Source organism: Vanellus vanellus, assembly GCF_965231255.1.
Source record: "Vanellus vanellus genome assembly, chromosome: 3".
In the NCBI taxonomy this organism is placed as follows: Eukaryota; Metazoa; Chordata; class Aves; order Charadriiformes; family Charadriidae; genus Vanellus; species Vanellus vanellus.
In genome coordinates this window covers 61,209,547-61,229,592 of record NC_138907.1, presented here as the reverse complement: position 1 = coordinate 61,229,592, position 20,046 = coordinate 61,209,547, and the positions used below count along the sequence as shown (strand labels likewise).

The 20,046-nt window shown below is 42.2% G+C and overlaps 1 protein-coding gene across 1 annotated transcript in view; it reads right to left on the bottom strand.

Moving 5' to 3' along the window:
* Positions 1-11,168: 11,168 nt before the first annotated feature.
* The window catches only part of TULP4 (TUB like protein 4), a gene marked incomplete at its 5' end in the record, with an annotated part of 126,937 nt that continues 118,059 nt past the window's right edge, over positions 11,169-20,046 (bottom strand). The window contains 2 exons of the mRNA XM_082481892.1: positions 11,169-12,497; positions 14,263-16,847. Of these exons, the coding sequence (XP_082338018.1) occupies positions 12,381-12,497; positions 14,263-16,847 (2,702 nt within the window). The 3' untranslated portion in view covers positions 11,169-12,380. The remainder of the gene's footprint in view (positions 12,498-14,262; positions 16,848-20,046) is intronic.

The window sequence follows — 20,046 nt, the reverse complement described above, 5'->3', positions numbered from 1 at the left end:
TTGAATCTCTTCAGCTGATTACTCCTCAATTGCCTGCTACACTAAGATTCTTCCAAAAGAACGTAGAGATCCAATTTAAAGACACTTGACATCATCAGTTGTCTGTAAAACTCTACTCAAAATCATTTTAAACATCTGTTCTTTTCACTGAATTGTTTTCAACTTTGTCTCTTGCACTGAGTAATCTACACATAGTAGACTAACAGAACAACTTTGGGAACATGACAAATATCACTTTATTTTCATGAATTCCACGTTTTGGTCTTTCTCACCTGACCTCCAGCTTAGGACAGCTGCAATTCTTGGATCTTTTCTTCATTGGCTTGCTTGTAACTTCACAGAAGCAAGCAATCTTGCTATGAGGTTATTATCTTTGGATAAATAGTTTTCCTAATGGATGCAAATGGCTCTTAGTATGCAAAACTTTCTGTTTCAGAATATTTAATTTTAGATCATAATTCTTACCATCTTCTATAATATTATTTTGATTCTCTTCACATTTAATATTCACACGGTAACAATTTCTGCAAAAAGAAAGTTGCCACAGCCACTACCTTCCTAGTGACGGTGGCACGGATGACCATCGTTGTAGACATTGCGTTGCGATAACCCAATACAAGTGATGCATCATCTCATGAGTTTTGTCCTCACTTCTTCTGAAGTAAGGTACATTCTATCTCATGTGCTGCTGATCTACTACTGACAGCTTCACTGACTTCCCAGAAGCCTCTCCCTTCTCAATTGCTATTGCCTTGCTCTTTGGATAGCTTTTTCATCACAAACATACTGCAGTATTTCTGATGATACTCAGTGTGATTCATTTTACTCTCACTCAAGTTTTCCGTCATCTCCAGAAGTGAAATCTAATTGTGGATTCTGGCAGCTTTCCAAAGGATGCTCTCTCAGTTTATGGCCTGAGAGGACACTTCATCGGCATCTGGAACCTTTGAAGCTCATAGCAGAACTTCCAGTGTGAATTATAGATAGACCACGTTTTTTGGAAAGATGCCCACTCTTTTTTTTTCACACTCACTAACATGTTCTGTTGATCAGAGACAATTAAAATCTGCTAAAACCTGTATATCTTATAAACTGTGGATAGACTTATTAGTAATATATAAATAGGAATACTAGTAGTGGTTTTATGAACAAAACAGGAATCTTGGGTTTAGTGACTCTCTAAGCCACACAAATAAAGCCTGTCAAAATGAACGTTTGCCACCTCAGATTATACTAGCTACCACACCAGCTCAAGGAGAAAAATCTTAAGGGATGTTCATCGATCTGATGAAAACAAAGATGCCTCCCTCATCAGAAAGCATCACAAAATGAGCGAGAGAAGTCACTCAGAAGTCAAATCAGAGTTACGTGACTTCTGAAGATGAGACTCTGTATTTGGCTGCCTGTGTGAGGCAATTAAAAGACTCCATGATGTTTAAATCATCTTTAGTATCTTTCCTTTGCTATAATTGCCTCATACAGACTCTTCTCTAAAATAAACATCCTTTCAGATTACCAAAAAGTCCTAAATGGCTTTGAAAAGAAAAGGAAGAAATTAACCTTGCCAAAACTGTGCAACAAAGGGAACAACGATACTCTTGTTTTAAGAGAGAGGACTTTCACCACAGAGTGCAATGAAAACGGAGGAGAACAAAGAAAAGTTACTTACTGCAGTTCAAATCTAACTTTCCTCCTTATCCATGGGGAAGCGAGAAATGGAAGAAAACGTGGAACAGTTGGAAAGGATAAAAATATCAAGAGATACAACAAAGCAAATCATTCCCCCAGATGAATAGGTTCGCCTTTGATCAAACAAAAAGAGATTTGAAATGTGACTGGTTTAAAGAGAACAGAAAATGAGAATATGCAATACACAGCTATAACGGATGAGGAGTGAGATGAAAGGTCTGAGATGAATCTCGATTGGTATGAAATGCTCCAGTTTTGTGTTTCTTTCTAATCTTGTACAACTCCCTCACAACTAGGTAATTACTTAGCTCCAGAGTGTATCCCATTAAGATTGCATAAGGAAAGCTGGGCTGCTGTTGAAAAAATGAGCAGTGAGTAAAGATTGCTATTTTATTATTGATAGTTATTGTGGTAGTAATGCCAATAAAAAATGGAATATGCCATTGACCAGAGAACATCAACAATAATAACCTGTCTTGGTGAAAAAGCTCATGATCTAGCCAGTAGTTATTAAATCATATATACAGGCTTATCTATATGTATAGCTGCTATATTCCTAGGGTTTTTTTTAAAAAGCCCCTGCTTAATTGTACCTTTACTGCACATATCTGCACACGTCCTTCTGATCTCTAAATCAGACAGCATAAATAGAGGCCACTGGGGACAAATAGCCCTTGTATTCATTGAAATAATAAAAAGAAGATAGCACTGTTATCAACAACCACTACAATCATATCTAGAAAAGAACAAGTAAATGCTATTAATCCCTTTATGAGGCTAGAAAATGATGACAGGAGTCTTTCTATGATACTTTCCTACGGGGTCACATTTTTATTTGTTTACTGCAGCCCCTGTTAATTGATAGATTTTGAATTTGCATCGCCTGTCATTTCCAGGCAGGCTTGTCTCAGTGGTCACCTCTCCCAAACAAGACACGTTCCCAGATCTGTTTGCTTCCTTTCATGCCTTCTCTCCCTCACGAGCTAGTCACAGCTCCAGTGTTCTCATTTAATCTCATTTATGTACTGATACACACAAAAAGTTTATTTACAAACTGCAAGTGACTACCTGTGTTAAATTCAGCTAGTTGCACCCAGCAGAGAGGTGCCTTCCAAAAACTCTCTTCCAGAACAACAAACCAAACTGCATTAGCTCAGTTCCATGAGCAAAGGAGATACAGATTGTTACCATGATTGAATCAATTACCAGTGCTGTAGCTGGCAGAAATACCCAAATTAACTCTAAAAAAGGGCAGGAAAGCAGATGTCTATATTTTAAGTCAATATTCTACACAAAGAAGGAAAAACCTGAAAACTGCTGGAACCTCGATCTAGAAAGAAACTGCATGAATCAGCTCCTATCACCTGGCCAGTGAAACACCAAAACTAGCCAAAGCAAAAAGCAAAACCGCACAAGGCCAAAGCAGAGTGCCATGACAGAAGCTATATTGCTGTTTCCTTTCTCTGTCTCCAAACTTAACAACTAATTTCATAATTTCTGCATTTTAGTAGTATTTGAATGTCACCTGTAAACTCCTCTAGAGCTAAGGGAGATGTTGTGACTGTTGGCAGACCCCCAGCACTCATTCCCTGAGCAGTGCCAATGCTAGAAGAGGACTTTTCGCAGTTGCAGTACAATGCATTCAGACACCAGGTTGGGAACCCTCCCCCTCCTCCTCATTCCCAGAGGCTGACACTCCAGGTTTAAGCCAGTTTTAGAAATGCTGATGTATGAATGGTGACGCTGGTTCACAGTTTGATTCTGGTGATTTGCCTCCTACAAACGTCCAGCGTTTTGTCTCCTGCAACAGCCATTTGCAGATTCCTTGGGAAGAGCAAGAACAGAGCGAATTCATATGGTGTTTCCCCTAATACTGTCCCAGCCTCTGACTATTTTCAGCTCAGGGAACTTTCTGCCCCTGTTGGAATTTGTTCAGGGTCCCAACGCACTTTTCCAGTCTTGCTTGAATTCTTGTAAGCTTCTTGCATCACAGCATCCTTTGGCAAAGTGGTTTGCTACTCACCTCCTTGAAGAACCACCTTCTTTTGTTTGATATCCTGCCCCACTCTTATTTCACTTTATTTTCATTTTATAGCTCCTAGTTTTTCTGCAGTAAGAGACAATCAACAGAGAATCCCTACCCACCTTTCTACATTACTCCAGTTTTGGTGGCTCTCTAGCAATCCCTTGAATCTATCTCTTTTTCCAGGCTGAAAAGTCTGGTTATTCCTCATGTAGAAGTTGATTTATGCCTTTGATTGTCCTTGTTACCCTGCTGTGAATCTTCTCTAGATCTAACCTACCTTTTCTAAGACAAGGGGACTGGTACTGCACAGTATGCAAAGTGCAATGACCGACAGTTTTATACAGTGACCCTGTATTTTCTGCTTTTCTGTGAATTCTTTTTCCAAACACTACTAATATTTTATTTTCTTCTTTTGACTGCTGCTGAGCACCAACCTGGTATTTTCAGAGAGCAATCTATCAAACTCTCAGGAGGTCTTTTCTGAGTAGTAGAGGTCACTTCAGAGGCCATTACCGCAAATGTGAAGTTAGAACTGTTGTTTCCGCGTGTGTATCACTTTACATTTACCTATACTGAGTTCCACCTCCCATTTTATTGCCAAGTTTCATAAAGACTTTCTGAGATTCTTGACAACTGGCCATTGCCTCTACTATTTTGAATAACTTCATATCATCAGTAACCTTTGTAGCTCAATATTCAAACTCTTCTCAAGGCCACCCATGAATACGGTGAACAGGTGAGTAACCAGCACAGACCCCTGCAAAGCCCCACTTGTAACCTGGGTCCATTACGAGGATCCATGCCAGGATTCTCTCATTTATGCCATAGCCGGGATGTTTATTATGCAAGGTAAGCTACTTTATTACTTTTTTTTATTTCCTCAGCCTCCGGAATGCTTATTTTAGGTCAAAACCACAGAATGAACACTGACCAACACAGCATTTTATTCTGTTGTTAAAGATGACAGGGCAGAGAAATCCCTTGTGGCAACGTTAAAGTTGCCAGTACCTCAATGACAAAATGAGAAGTACCACAAACCCCAAAGTTAATTTCCTCAAAAAGGAAAGCAAGCAGAGGAGAAGCAGCACAAGAATCGGCTGATATCCAGGCAGATAGGAACATTATTACCATGAAATCTTTGCCATCCATCCTCCCATATAACACAAAGTATGATGGGCTGGTACACGCATCAGGTTCAGTGAAACTTGCAGGTACAGTTATTGAAAAGAGAAAGCATAATGGCACCTAGCTATTTATTATTCAGGTCCTTTCAGCACAGATTTGTCATCTGCTTTAAAAGTATTTAAGGTGCTTGACAAGATACAGAATACAACAAAAACAAGTGAGGAATTTTCTAGTCTGCAAAATTTTATTAAGCAACAGCTGGACAACTCTTACAACTCCAAATCATCAAGGAAAAATAGGGCAATCAGTCCATCTCTCAATCATGTAGACAGTAAAGAATTTGGACAAACCACATTTTTATAGGGAAACCAACAATGCTTTCTAGGCACCTTTTGCAAAATCTATTACACGAGATACATAAAAGGAGAGGCAGATCAGGGTAGTTTTTACGTACAATGGAAACCAGGTATACCATGGTACAATGAGGAGGAAAAAAAGAAAACTTCAGATTCCAAAAAATGTATTTTAAAAAAGTATAGGTATGTAAAAGTACACAAACTGTGTACCAAATTTTCAAAAGCCTTAAGAAAAGCATGCTGGGCTTGCTAGCTTGAACGCATGCACCTGCATGACTATATGCTCATTAAATAAAAAAAAAAAAGGAAAAAAAAATTCAAAATCATGTTCAAAGTTATAGTACCAAAATAATGCATTTATAAACAAATGCAACTCCCCTTCTTTTTCAGGAAACACTACAGTGCCTTTTCAATCAAATGCATCCCCATGCTATTCCACAACACCATATATTTTATCTACAATAAACAACGAGATCTTGAACAGACATACCCTTCCCCAAACGCACAACACACAAAAAGAAAAAGAAGCAGCGAATGCACAAATAGTGGAACAAAAGGAAACCAAAGGCAAAACATGTATCAAGCAAACGAAAGAAACAAAGGGAAAATTAGGAAAGTTCTGAACAAATAGCTTGAAACCATACAGGTAGGAATAACAAGCCACACACTATTCCAATGAAATACTTGAAACTTAGGTGTCTGGACACTGTTCAAAAATGTTTCTCTTTTATTATTACTTTAATCTTAATCCATATCTTAAGCCATCTACTTAGCCAGTAAGATAAACATTCCACAAATAGACAACATTTGTCAGGATTCAGAATTGCTGAATCAGATCATATTTTTAAATTTTTAATAATGTAAATTGGAGGGCAAGGATTAAGAATAAACTGGCAGGCTTTAACATCACACCATACCAGAATGCTCTGGATAGATAAGTATTCTGTGTTTTCATTTATTTAATTTTAAGTCTCACAAAACCATGTTGTTTTGATCCTGCAGTCAACTCTGGGTCTGCAAACCTGAGCACTTGCACAGTGCTCCACAGCAATCAATTTGCCTTGAAGTGCAAATTTCTCATTATAGATCCATTTGCAAAAATCAAAAGTTGAAGGGTGAAGTTTTTAATTTTCTTAGCAAGAATTACTTCACTGAATCCTATTTCATTCTTTTATTTGGTTAATTGCTTTTGTTTTAAAAATCCAATTTTCTAGCTGCAGTAACAATCAAAGTGCCCAAAGAAATTATCTTTTGATATATCTTTAGAGATATCAGGCGACACGCAAAGCTGAATCTTTTAATCTTAAAACTTCTCTGCAGATTTTTTTTAGAAGAAAATTAAATAAACACAAAGATAAAATAATTCACATAGCCCGTTGTTCACAAGTAGTAATTAATCTTATTCCTTCGAGAATGGTGCATGTAAATTCCAATCCTGGAAAGAGGACTTGTGGTGCCTACTGCAGACCACTCCTGAGGGTAGCAGGACACTAAATGGGTATTTGCTGATGGGAGTATTGTGCTTGCTTTGAAGGTGAAGGGACTTGAAAATGAAAAAATTTATCTACCAGAATTTTTCCATTTTTGTCAGCAGTATGATAACATTTGCTCTCTTGTACTGGGAAAACCATTATGCCAATCTCAAAATAACATGAACAGCTTGCTCTCCTATGATGGAAACCCTAGAAACGGGGATAAATGGCAGAAATCTGAATGACTACTCTGTGGCCAGGATTTTACTTCTAGCATTCTTCAGGTGTGTTATACAGAACTGTCAGTACAGTTGTTGGCTAATGCTTTATAATTTTCTTAAGTGGATATATGGGTCATAGAAGTAATTCTTTATAATCACACAGTAATGGGAAAGTACATTTCGGGTAGTATTCTACTCTCTTATGTATCTTGGTGTAAACATGTAGTGCAGCCAGAAGTTGGCCCTCTGTCAGCATGTCACATAAGTGACTCATCTGTTACTAATCTCAAAGTCAGATTTACTGGTCTGGAGTGGTTTGGGCTCTGCAGAAATGTGCAATTTCTAAACTGTTGCTCTAGAAACACATTCTTAAAAGCTAGTGAAAACTTACTCTGTCTTCTCTCCCCTTTCTCTCCATCAAATCAGTTTTTGCACATCTTGCTCTCTTCATATTAAGATTTAAATTGTTTCTGACAGATAACAGGGCACCAAGATAACATAGGATCACACACATCAGGCAGCAGAAAGCAAATGCACAGAAATTGTCTGAGGCAACAATTAGGCAATCTGTTTGGAATTTCTGAGAGGACACTAAAAAGACACATCAAAGAAAGCCTGGACCTATGGAAAGTCTAGGCTCAAGGCTTCAGCAAAGTCAGATATTTTTGTCTGGCACCTGTACACCTCCATGCATCTTCATAAAAACAAGAGAACAAAACTGGAGAGAGAAATGTGGAACTGATTTAGTTCTGGCTGCATCACAAAAAGTTTATCTAACTGAGATGAACCTGTGCACAGATTTACTGTCATACAACCAATATTCAGGCAGCCCATGGCACATGTTACTGCTACCTTTGAACTCAGTGCAAAATTATTAACATAATAATTCCCTCTTTTCCTCTTTCACCCCCTTCCTTCTCATAGTTTCTTAGGGTGTTGCAGAAACATGATATTCTTGCTGTTTCAAGCTAAAATTTGCCACTCTGTGCATGGTGCACTTCATACCAGACTTCAAGTATCAATTTTTAGACTCTGTTAGGAGCTGTATTTCAAGGACATCAGCCATGTGTTTGGGTTTTTTTTCAAAAGAATCAGGTTCTCTGTTGCATCCCTTTGCAACTTCAGTGGAGTAGATTCTGACTTCAAATGGCCACCATGGCCACCGGCTGGCATCAGCACTTTCTCTGCCCAAAGCTGCTGCAGCACAAACCCCACGGCATATGCACACTGCTCTTGGAGTAGACCTAGAAGGACAAGTGGAGGAATGCCTCCTCCACCATGTCTCCAATGGAGCGTCTTGAAAAGGTAAAGCTGCTGCAGGCTCCATCAGCTCTGTGCAGGGCTAGCTCAGATATCAGAAGCACTACGGCTGTGTCAGAATCAGCTGAGCTCGGCTGAAGGAGTGTTATTAGTCTGAGCAGAGGAAAATGCATCTACCGCTACACTACTTCTTATTCCAAGCTAGTTTGCTTGTATCTCTGCGTAGCACTGAATTACGCCATTGCGAAACCCTACTAAACTATGCAATGATCTTCTTCCAAACTGAGCCTGTATCATTACACCCTCTTTTATCACTTAACCCACCTTATTTTATATCTCAAGGAAAAGCACTGCGCTAAGAAGATGGAAAGCAAATCAAGCCTTGTATTTTTAAAACCACTCCCAACAGAAACATATAGTTAGAAACACAGGAGGAAAACAGTGGAGAAGGACAGATTTCTGCAGGTCCCAATGTTGTCATCTACACTCTTTGTAGTCTATGCAGTCCTCTACAGCAAACTCACTGCGTTCAGCTGCTAAAAAAATACTTTTGCCTGCCCATATTATGAAATTTTGCATACAATCCAGCAAAACCAGGTCTTCCAATATGCATTTTTAACTTCTTGCAGCAAAACATACGGCTAGCAAACAATTACTTACAAAGATGCTCTTTAAATATAAATAAGAAAGTGTGTATAACTCACTGATACATAGTAATAAAATAATCCCTAATTCACATATTACATTATGCAAGATAAATAATTTGTGTTTTGGACATCAACAGGAAATCTGCATTAAATTATCTTTAAAAAAACACTCATAATTCCCTCAAAAAAAAAAAAAAACCCAAACCCAAACCCAACAAAAAACCCATAAAACCCCTAGACACAATTATTGCACAACTAAAAAAAGCTTTGGAAAAAACATATTTAACTACTGGAAATTACTGCATGTATAAAAGAACTAGGTATTTCTGAACACTTTGCTACATTCTTCCTAGAAGAACTTAGTTATCTACAGAAAACCTGGGTTTCACTAATGAAATATAAAATGTAACATCTACTTTTTGGCTGAATGCAATAGCAATCTTCAGGATTTAAGTAATTATTTTGAGAGGGGGCTTTTAAATTTGTTTTCTATATTGTATCTCAATGAAAAATAAAACAACTGTCACTTTCATTTGTTCTTTGTATAATTCAGGATCCAGTTGCACAATCAGATATTTATAAAATTCCAATTCCTTTCATTAAAATGATATATATTTGTGAATATTTTCTCTCTCTAATGCTGGGTATTATTTACGCCATTAAAATCCTCAATTAAAGGGACTCTCAAATTATTTTCAAAAATATTAAAGACTACCTTATCCCATAGCATTTTCTGACAAGTAAATGGAAGGATGTTGGAAATTGCATTTATTTTCCTACTTCTTGATAACTATTCCTTGTGCTTTCCTGGGGCAGAAACCAGGTCTCTTCTATGCCAAGACTCTTTGTAATTGCCATCAGAAGGACGCAATCATGACCTGGGCCAATGAAACCAAGTTACTAACTCTGTTACTTGTTGTATCGGGTTTCATTTCTTGTTTCTCCAAACTACTGATAATGGGAAAAAATTGGCAATGAACCAAGTGAAGAGGAATACTGTTCCCTGGAAGGTTAAAGAAACTGCACACAGAAGTCTTTCTATTTAGATTAGATTTTGTTGAGAAAAAAAAAAAAAGTTGTTTCCAGGTAATAAGAATTTTGGCTTAAAATGACAGGTGATGTTCCTTCCAGCTGAAGATTTCTAACATGCGACTGAGCGGCCCTTCCCTCAGCAAGCAAGCAAGCCATGGTCTGTTTCTTCTCTTACGGTGGTCAGTGTGTGCTTGTTGTACTCTTATTAGGGTATAACTGCTTAGCACAGACCTTAGGGCAGGTGAGGACTCTCATCAGCCAACTTTCCTCCGTGTGTATTGGAATCAGTGGACTGAGAATTCAACCTCCTGCTTGTACAGTGTATAACTCAGTATAGACAAAGGGCTTAATAGTGCTTCCTCCACAAAAATCTAAGGGAAACACTTTCACTGATTTTAAAGGGACACGAATTAAATCCATTTCGGTTCCTCTGTTCCACGCACATTATACATATAGGCACTCGAACTGCTGAATAAATCATGCACGTGAGAAAGAATACAAATGGGCCCAGAAAACTGATGGAAATTAAACAAAATTAATCAATCAAAGCAAACAACAATCTGCTGGATGCCCAGGGGAATGTTGTGCCTGTCCACTCCCACATGCAAGCAGAAGCTGCTGAGCTTTGGGATAATACAGGCATGGTACCATCTACTTCCCCCGTCCTTCCTTCCTGCCTCTGCTTCCCCTCTCCAAGGAAACCATCTTGCAGGTGTTTTTTCCTGGACTTACCCTGCGGGACATTACCTGTGGATTATCTGCCTTGTCAGCTCCCTCTCTGAAACTCCTCTCTGACTGGCATTACTCCCTCCCTTTGTGCTGTACAGCTCTATTAGCCTCAGCAGAGCAGAAGTTATAAGCTCACTGCACATTGGCAACTTCTGCTACAGCAGGGTCTTATCTTATGCGACACGTTCCTCTAGAATGAACCAAATGCAACATGCACCTGCCCTGTCGTTAGGATTTAAGAAAAGCAAAGAGAGCCTATTCACCTTAAGTTATACTGAGTTTTTCAAGTAAGAAGTGAAACTGTGGATGAAAGACAAAGACAAAGCAGCCATCAAGACCTCAACCAACATAACTTTCTCAGTGTGCCTTTCACTTCAGAAGAGTTACTATTACATGAATAGTTTGGGGGGTTGTGTATTACTGGGGAAACTCCTTCCATATCAAAACATATTTCATAGCAAAATACAGGCAAGGAGGAAAGAGAGAAAGCAAATAAATATGTGCACAACACATGGACAACACAGAAATTCTTCTGCACATTATACTCTCAAACCATAGTCACAAAGGCTACTCAAGTAGCAAGGTGATAAAAGGGATGATTTTTCCTTCCTCTTTCAACTCATTTGCTCTCCAGCCATCCATGATGTTGTTTCCTGTAACGAAATTGCTTTCCTGATGAAATTGCTTCCTGTAATGACTTGCTATCTTCTGTCTCCTTCCTAATTCAAGCACTGATACACTGCTGTAGAACTTAATTCATACTGATTAGTAAAACTGAATACACCGGCCCTTCTCATTCGCTTGACTTTGTTTATAAAGTGTAAACACATTTAAATGAAGAGCACATACAAGCGTGGCCTCGGAGGTACATCTGGCCACACTGTACCTCTCCCAACTACAGGCCAAACCGGAGAATACTGCTGATCAATATGAACAAGGAAGCAATGCTCATAATTATTTCCTCCCCTATTTTCTGTCACCTACTGAAAGATGCTTATCCCCAATAACAAAAGAAGCAATGCTTGTAATTATTTCCTCCTCTATCTTCTGTTGCCTACTGAAAGATGTTTATCCCCAATAACAGCACACAAAACAAGCAGACATCAACTTCTTTGATACAGTGGGTTTTAAAACCACCCATTGGTAACAATTTTGTTTCTTTTTTGAATAATACATCATTATTTATAAATTAAACATTGACCTACATAAGCCTCCTTGGAACTTGTGGTGCTCAGTTATTATCAGAGATCAGAGAAGAAACACGTGTCTTCAAGTATTATAGCTTCTTTTTTTTTCTTTTTTTTTTTTGCTGCTATCACTGATGTTGTAGTAGTAGTAGTAGTAGTACAAACTGGACCAGAAAAAAAGTTATGTTCCCTGTTTTAAAAAGAACAGCATGATATAAGGCAGTCTATCAAAAAGAGCAGTCTTTTTTAATCCCCCTATGAGCTTACACCAGCTACTGTAGCAAACACGGCAGAACCACCACAACAAGCCAAAAGCCACACTTCTCCATGTAACACTGAACGGCTCTCAACCCTTTGCTCTTTCTGAGACCCAGCAATACGCTTAAAAAGAAAAAAAAAACCACCTGAAAACAAATGAACGAACAAACAAACAAAACAGAAAACAGCCCCCCCCCCCCTCCACCCCATGACTGATTAGAGTTAATGCCCTTCTGTTGGGCACCAAGAAACTATTCCAGTTTTACTGCCTTCTTCGCTCCCAGGCACCTCTGCACACCTAAAGCAGGCTGCCCTGACATTTTCCCGTTTGGACTTTATGAGAAGGTTAACATTTTCCTCTCTCCAGTCTCTGCTTGTTCATTTGAGGCGTTGAGTCACATTAGCCAGAGCAACAGCAAAGGCTTGCACTGCAGAAAATGGATACTGAAAGTCCAAAATGTAAGCATTGCCATCAATCCTTCCAAACTGCATCACCTGGGAAGCAGGGGAACAGGAGAAGGGAAGGAAAAAGAGAACAAGGTCAAAAAAAGCAAACCACAGAAAAGGAACCAGAGAAGAATAAAAGTGAAATGTTTTTTGCTTCTTTTTTAAGAACACCTCATCACCTCCTGAGCTAATAGGAATGGGGTTACTCACAAAGTGGGGTGTGATGCCAAAGAAGAGTAAGAGCACTGTACTATTTGTCTGTATAGAGGATTAGACTGCAATATTTAACTCTATGGAGTAAGCTGAGCTTTAAAACATGCTAGAGTGTATAGAGCATTGGTGTAAGTAGATTGTCACCAATTACTTCAGCAGATGTGGGTTACATCAGCACCGTGCTTCCTGCAGGAAAACACCGTTCTCTCCCTTGCACAGATTCTATCATCAGCCCATCAGGAAAACAGATATTGTTTTCAAAGAAAGGAGCTTTCAGGGAAGGGGAATAACCAATCTCCTGAAACCAACACTTCAGAGCTGGCAAGCTGTATGTTCCTGGCAGTTCTGTTCTTTGCATAAACTTCATTAGCACATAATTACACCAAGAATGAATTAGCAAAGGGGCAGTGGGAGCTGTTTGAAATGTAAAGCAAGGCTAGTCAGGTTGTTCCTTGTTCTTCCACGGGGAATATCTGAAGTTTGGCCTATTATTACTGCTTTTTTGTTCACTTCATCAGAAACCCAGATCGTATTTGCTCTACAGTGAGGTTTCTTGAGGTAGAATGGAGACTGTCTGTGCAAGCCAAGTAAGGCTTTTTTGCCCCCACCAACAAAACCTGCTGCCAGGTGATTTTGCACAGCTGTCCACAGGCATGTATCCACAGCCATTTAACTGAAGAAGAAAGATATAAAAGGCTCTGATCACTGCCTTTTTAATGAGCTGTTGTTACAAACAAAACCACGAGACTACCGCTGGTCGTGCATGTTGGATATTTAATACATCTAACTCCTAAGTTAAATCATACGGAGTTGAGAGCCTTGATATCTTTAATAAATCAAAAGTGACTTACAGAGATGGGACAGCTGGACAAGGAAATAAATATATGTCCCTTGAGTCTCAATCCAGTGTCCGGCTTATTGGTACCACTTAATAGCCTGGGTTTGGTGTAGTAACATCTCAGGCCAAGGTAAGAAAGCCTAAAATTAAATGTTTTGATTTTTTGAACTATCCACAGACCCATCTACCCACGGGTGGTTCAGAAGCAGCCCAGGAGTACTTTCTTCTGGGGAGTGTCAGTGCCTCCCTCCTCTAGCATTAAGAAGGCTCCAGAGGCCTGGTAACCCACAAGGGGAAATTTTGGCATGGAGGGAACCTAACTGCCCATCTTCTTTGCCTTAGCTATCTGCTGACTGGCTAACCTTTGTGAGCATTGCAAGAAGGGAGCAGTGTTCACTCAGCTAGCTGCCATCCACAACCACTGACAGCAAATGCAGCTACCGCTGGGGAGATCTGTTGCGTTTATTACAAAACCCACCTACTTTCAGCACTGACAGCCAGTGAGACTAAAGGAGGCTCCTGTGTCTGACTGGAGTAAGACCAAACATATTTTGTACATTTACTTTACAACTGAACTTCACCCTCCATTCTGAATCTACACCTTTGACAGACAGTTGGCTTTTATCAACCACGTGGCAAAGCTTTTTTTTCACAGAGCAGTTAACACAAGCAGAAGGCTGTGTGAGAGACAGAGCTTGTTTCTGGCACGGCTTTCCCAACCCCCATCTCCCATCCCAGCCCACATGTGCTGTCCCCTCCTACCTGTCGTCCTTCCAGCTCAATCTGGAAGTTTTTTGCTGACTCCTGGGTCACTCGCCCTCCGAAGTCCAGCTGGTAGACTTGCGTCGCCTCGTTCCACAGCGGCTGCTTGTTGGCCATCACATACACAAAGCCCTGGCTCCCCAGCCTCCCGTCCTCCTTCTCGCTGGCCTTCCGGCACTTGAATTCATCCAGCTCACTGGCTGTCCTCAAACTCCTTTTCGTTTTCCAACCCTTCTTGCTGCCTTGGCTCTGGTTCATAAGTTCATCCCCACTGATAAAAAGCTCTGGCTCGCTCTCCGAACTGTCCTGAAACTCGTTTGTCTTGTTTAGCTTCTTGGACTTCAGCTGGTCTTTCTGGCTCTTGACTTTCTTCTTCTCCCTCCCCAGCCGAGGGCTAGATATCAGCGAATTGAAGTCAGTCAGTGTCCTTGCCTCCTTTTTGACCTTGCCCTCAGTGATAGCCTGCACGTTTCCTTCCTCGGCTCGACTGTCCAGGCGCTTGCGGCTCTTCTTGCCGAATTTGTCCGTCCTTTGAGGAACAGGGCTTTCTGTCAAGGAGAGCACCTCCTGGAAGGTGTCTGCTGTCTCCACCATTACTTCTGTGCCCACATGGCCCTGCAGCTCTGCCGGTGGGGGAGACATCACCGGCTTCTCCACTACGAGGAGCGGCTTGGGGGGCAATGTGCCCTGGGGGTTCTGTACAGGTGGGCAGGTGCTGTAGGAGCTCCACGGGTGCAAGGCGATTGGTGGCAGCTGTAAACTAGAGCAGGCGCTACTTCCCGGGTACATGGGTGGCAAAGGGCAATAGGAGAGGTTGGATGGATAACCTGGCTGAAGCACAACTGTGGGTTCCTGCTGTGCAAACTGTGTTGGGGCCAGAGCTTCTTTGGGGGAGCAGGGGGGCTGCATTCCCTGAAGGGGAGGGGCACTGTAGCTTCCTGGGTAAGGTACTCCAACCCCGTAACTCGTCTGGAAAGTGGCAGTAGGACTGGTTGGAGACTTTGGGGAAACAAATGGCACTCGAGACATATCCAGATGTTGAGCTTGACCAATGATAAGAGGAGCAGGTTTTAGAGGGTTGGGCACTGAGCTCTGAGATGTCCTTTCCTGAGGAACCCATATCTCTTCACTCACTATAGGGTCCCACTGGTATGGTGGTGGTCGTTTTACAGCGAGGGCAGCCTCTGTCAAGGCTACAGGTACGTGACGTATTGATTTCTCCACCGGACAGTGCTGAGAAAGGGCCTCATCCTCGGTGAAGGCGGAGTTGATATAATCTGCTCGGTCACGGGAATTGTCAGGCGGGCTCAGCAAGCTGTAGGAGGATTGGGAGGCCAGAGGCGAAGTACTGACAGAGTGAGCGATGACGGAGCTGTGCTGGGAGCTACTCCCCGTGCTCAGATCAGGTCTTATGCCACCAATATTGGAAGTGCTGCTACCAGCATTGGCACTAGTGATGTTGCTCACACCACCAGCACTCACATTGCTGCCACCACCACTACTGCTGCATTGGCTGCAGGTGTACAAGGCGGTGGGTACTCTCTGCTGGTACTGTGCCGTCACAACACTGCTCTTGGCTTTCAGAGGAAGTTGCAAAGTGGCTCTCTGACCATCCACCAGCTGAGCCATTTTCAGGGCTGCCTCTCTGCTGTTCCTCCGCAGAGTCGCATGAATGATACTGCTGTCCAGCCTCTGCGCGATGCTTCTGCCTTGAGACAGCTGGCTGGCGATGTCAGGGTAGGGTGGCGGGTCCCCGGTTGGGATGGAGTAACGGGGGACCGTGAGCCGGTTCAGGGTGGCACTGGTGCAGGGCTGCTGCATCTTCTTCTCAGCAGCGGTGATCCGCAAGGTGGCAGAGCTGCCGGGCCCCGGCAGGGTGTAGGTGCTCTGGGCGCAGAGCATCCTGGTGCGAGGCCGGCACACCTCCTCCACGTTTCCACTGCTGTCGAATGTCGTTATCCGCTCGTAGCCCAGGGGCGTCTGGTAGTGCCCTACCGGGTAGAGGGAAAACTCCCCCTTTTTCAGGCAGAGGTCGAGGGGTGGCTGTGGAGGGCCGGGTGGGGGTGGTGGGGCAGCGGTTGGTGCAGCGGGGATGGTGCCGGGATAGGGTGGCGGGGGGTTCATCTTGTTCAGCTGCAGCTCCTGGGTGGCCCCAAAGACGACGGCGTCCCCTTCCACCATCTGCGGCCCTGGCCGTGGGGCCTTGGCCTTGGGCAGGGGCTCGTGCTCGCGGTCGCTGTGGTCCCGCAGGTCGGCCAAGGCGATGGCAGGGGGTGCGGGGGGTGGTGGGGCAAGGGCAGGGGGTGCGGGGGCAGCGCGGGCCATCTCCCCCGCAGCCAGCGCCCCCGCCCCGGGGCCTGGAAATCGGCCTGGTGCCCCTGGGAAAGGCCCTGCCCCCTCACCCCCCGCTTCCACCGGCGGATTGGCCAGCACGTCCAGCTGCACGTTCTGATTGGCCAGCAGCGACTGGACCAGGCCGATGCTCTGCGTGGGCGACATGGCCTGGGCCGAGCTGTGGATGGGAGCGATGGGGATGTTGACGGTGCACGGCGGGCTGCTGGCGGGGGCACCGGGGGCGCCAGGCACTGCAACAAACAACACAGCGTGTCACCCGCCGCCCCGGCCTCCTCTGCCCGAGGGGCCCCTTGCAGGCGACGGCAGCGGCGAGGCCTGTGCTGCGTGGCCACCCCAGGCTCAGGCCTGGAGGGGCGAGGGGCCGCAAACCCTTGGTGACTGCAGTGGTTAGGCAAGCGGTTGGGTAACGGGCACTAAAATAGGGAATTTTGCTGAAGCGGCATTTCACGTCTTTTGGGGTTTTCTTCAGCAGTCAAGGAAGACGTGCACGTGGCCAAAAAAGGTTTAACGCGAAAATTTCATGGCAGCGTTTACATAAAACTCAGAAACTGAGGGAAATTGGTTTTTCAAGCTAGTTAGAAGAAAAAATACTGCATGTTTTTTGTACTGTGTCATTCCACTTTACCTTTGACTTTTTAAACTACCTGCTATCTTCACGTACTTGCTTAAGCACTCTGCTGCATTTGGATGGAGTGCTATCAGATCCCAAAACCAATGGATCAGACCTTAGTTTGAAGAAGTAAGCCTCCACTGATCAGTCTCCACTGATTCCCATTGCACAATATCTATTTGTAATACCTGGTGATCAACTCTGAAGTAACTTTTTGGGAGTGATGCTTCAGAGGTAAAGTTCAGAGCTTGCTTTCAGTCTACACTACAATTCCCACAGACTTTCACAATGTGAATCACCACTTACTGATCATCCAATTTTAACTACTTCTACTCAAATCAATGAAAGTTTTGTTGAATCAGGACTCACTAGTTTTCAGGGAGGGTTTTTTGATAGTAAATACGTCAACAAACAATAGAAAGGATAATCCACTCAGAAACCCATCACTGCCCCTGGTCCTAGCCCCCTCTTCTCTGCCTCTAGTCCTAGGACCACTAACGTGGCTTCCCGACTTCCTCTAGGACTGCTGCTACCTGATGGTTGAAGTACAAAAAAGTCCCCGCTGTCCCAGGCTGAGTCCCTCTAGAGCCAGTCAGGTGTCACTGTGCCAAGCTGAACCAAGCTTCAGGAGGAAGATGAAACGATGGTTCTCAAGCCTACCCTGATCTGACAGCAGTTACGGGCTTTGACTTGGACATTTGTTGTCATCCAAAAAAAAAAAAAAAAGAAAGAAAAAAAAAAAAAGAGAAGTGGAGGAAAAAAAAAAGAAAGCGGAAGACCTGCACTGAAGGCACTATGTAATATTTAGTATAATGTCCCCAGACTCAATGAGATCAGGAAAACTGGAGAATACAGGCAACGGTCAGGAAAAGGGAAATATAATTATCTCTTGAGTACAGTGGGTGACAAAGCAACCAGTAACGCAAAAAGAAGGAAGCTGAAACAGACAGAGGAATATGATGGAATTAAATACAGACAAAACTTATAAAAGTTCTTGAAAGAAGATTTGTAAGGAAGACATGAGGAAATAGATGGGAAGGTGGATGGGAAATCTAAGTGAAGATGTGAGGAAACAGATGAGAAGCCAAAAAGATTCAAGAAGTGGGTACTGTAGTCAGAGCAACTTCAGCATCAATGTTCGGACAGGCTGCAATCAGAGATGTGAAAAGAAGCAAAAGTATATAGGAAAAGTTTCCTGCGGGTGGTGGTGAACAAGGGGCAGCGAGGCAAGAAGGAATTCTGATGATTTTAAGCAGAAGCATGGAGCTTGCTCAATTGCTTGCAATTAGTTTTGCAAAAAGTGGTGAGAGTGACTCCAACAGGAACCACCACTGAAAAGCTGGAGCATGGCAGGGAAATGAGGACACTGGAACCCAAGTACAGGTGCAGAAGTCAAGATAAGGAACAAAACATAATAATGAGGGGAAACAGTAAATACTATAGTAAAACGCCCAAGAATGTTGCAAGTTCTTTATTAGTTTTTAAGTATAAAACCCACAGAAAATGATAAGTGAGTTGCATCAGTAGGTTTGTGGGAGGAAAAGAGACTAGAATAATATCCAGGATTTTAGAGTCATATCCAGGATCATTTGAGTGTGCCAAATTCTGTGGAGACCTCTGATTTGCAAGACCAGATCAGGCAAGAGATCCATTAGTCAGGACTCCTCCAGCTGCTGCCCAGTTCCTAATCAATTTCTAATTAAAATTCTACTGATCTACCTATGCCCTGTAATTACATTTTCGATAGCATTAGGCTTTTATCAGCATCAGTCATGAACGTGGTAGGTGCACGGAGGTATGTGGCTCTGATGGCAAATTTTTACGGTAGTTCTGCTCGTTCCTTTAGAAGAAGACTAACAGCTAAACTTAACTGACCCTAAGGCAGCGTGGTTCTGTGCTTGGTTGGCCATGCTTTCATCCTGATGCCTGCAGGTTAGCCATTTATCTGCCAGAGCTTGAGGTTTAATTGTTAGTTTGGCTTGAGCAACCCAGAACGTTGCTGTCATGGGTATTAAGTGCCTTATCAGACAAAATCTCATTCGTTGCGGTGTTGCTTACTATCCCAAAGTGTTTAAATCAAATGTGTTTTTTCATTTCTCCAATGGCTGTTAATTGATTTGTTTGCATAATTTGCAAGTTAAATCAATTCACTGTCCATTTGCCTTGCCAAATCTTTATGGACTACATTAAAAAGCACCTGTCCCAAGAGTACCTCACTATGAACGTTTCACTGCTCAAGAGCAGCTTTCTACTATGTTTTTTTAATCTATCATGTAATCATTATTTACACTGTAATATTTCTCCCATTAGCATATGGCATTTTTTTCCTTTATATGCAGGCTTTAAGAAAGGATATTCCCCAAAATGTTTTTAAGTAGCTTCCATTTGCTAAGTCAGAAATGAATTTTCAGAAGAAACTAGAAAGAAAAAGTGGACAAGAAGAGGAAGGCTGTTATGGAGGACAGGGTAGTATGATTTTTCTACTAGCTTTCCCAAAGAGCTGTAACAAAACTCTAATAATAATAACTCTAATAATAATTTTCCCTATATTTATGTGGCGCTCACCAACCTGCAATTCTGAGTACCATTTCAGCTCTTTTAATAATATAAAAGGAATTGATATTGGAGATTTAATCCAATTTCCAGGAAGAGATGCGAAAACTTTATATTAACTGTTTTTTTCTATTTAATTTTTGTATGACTTTCTGTCAGCTTGGACCATGCTTCATAACAGAAAATGTTGAGTGCTTCCTATGCATAATATTGCCAACGTCTCTATGATTTTCTTCAGATCCTACAGGTGAATATCACGCAGACAT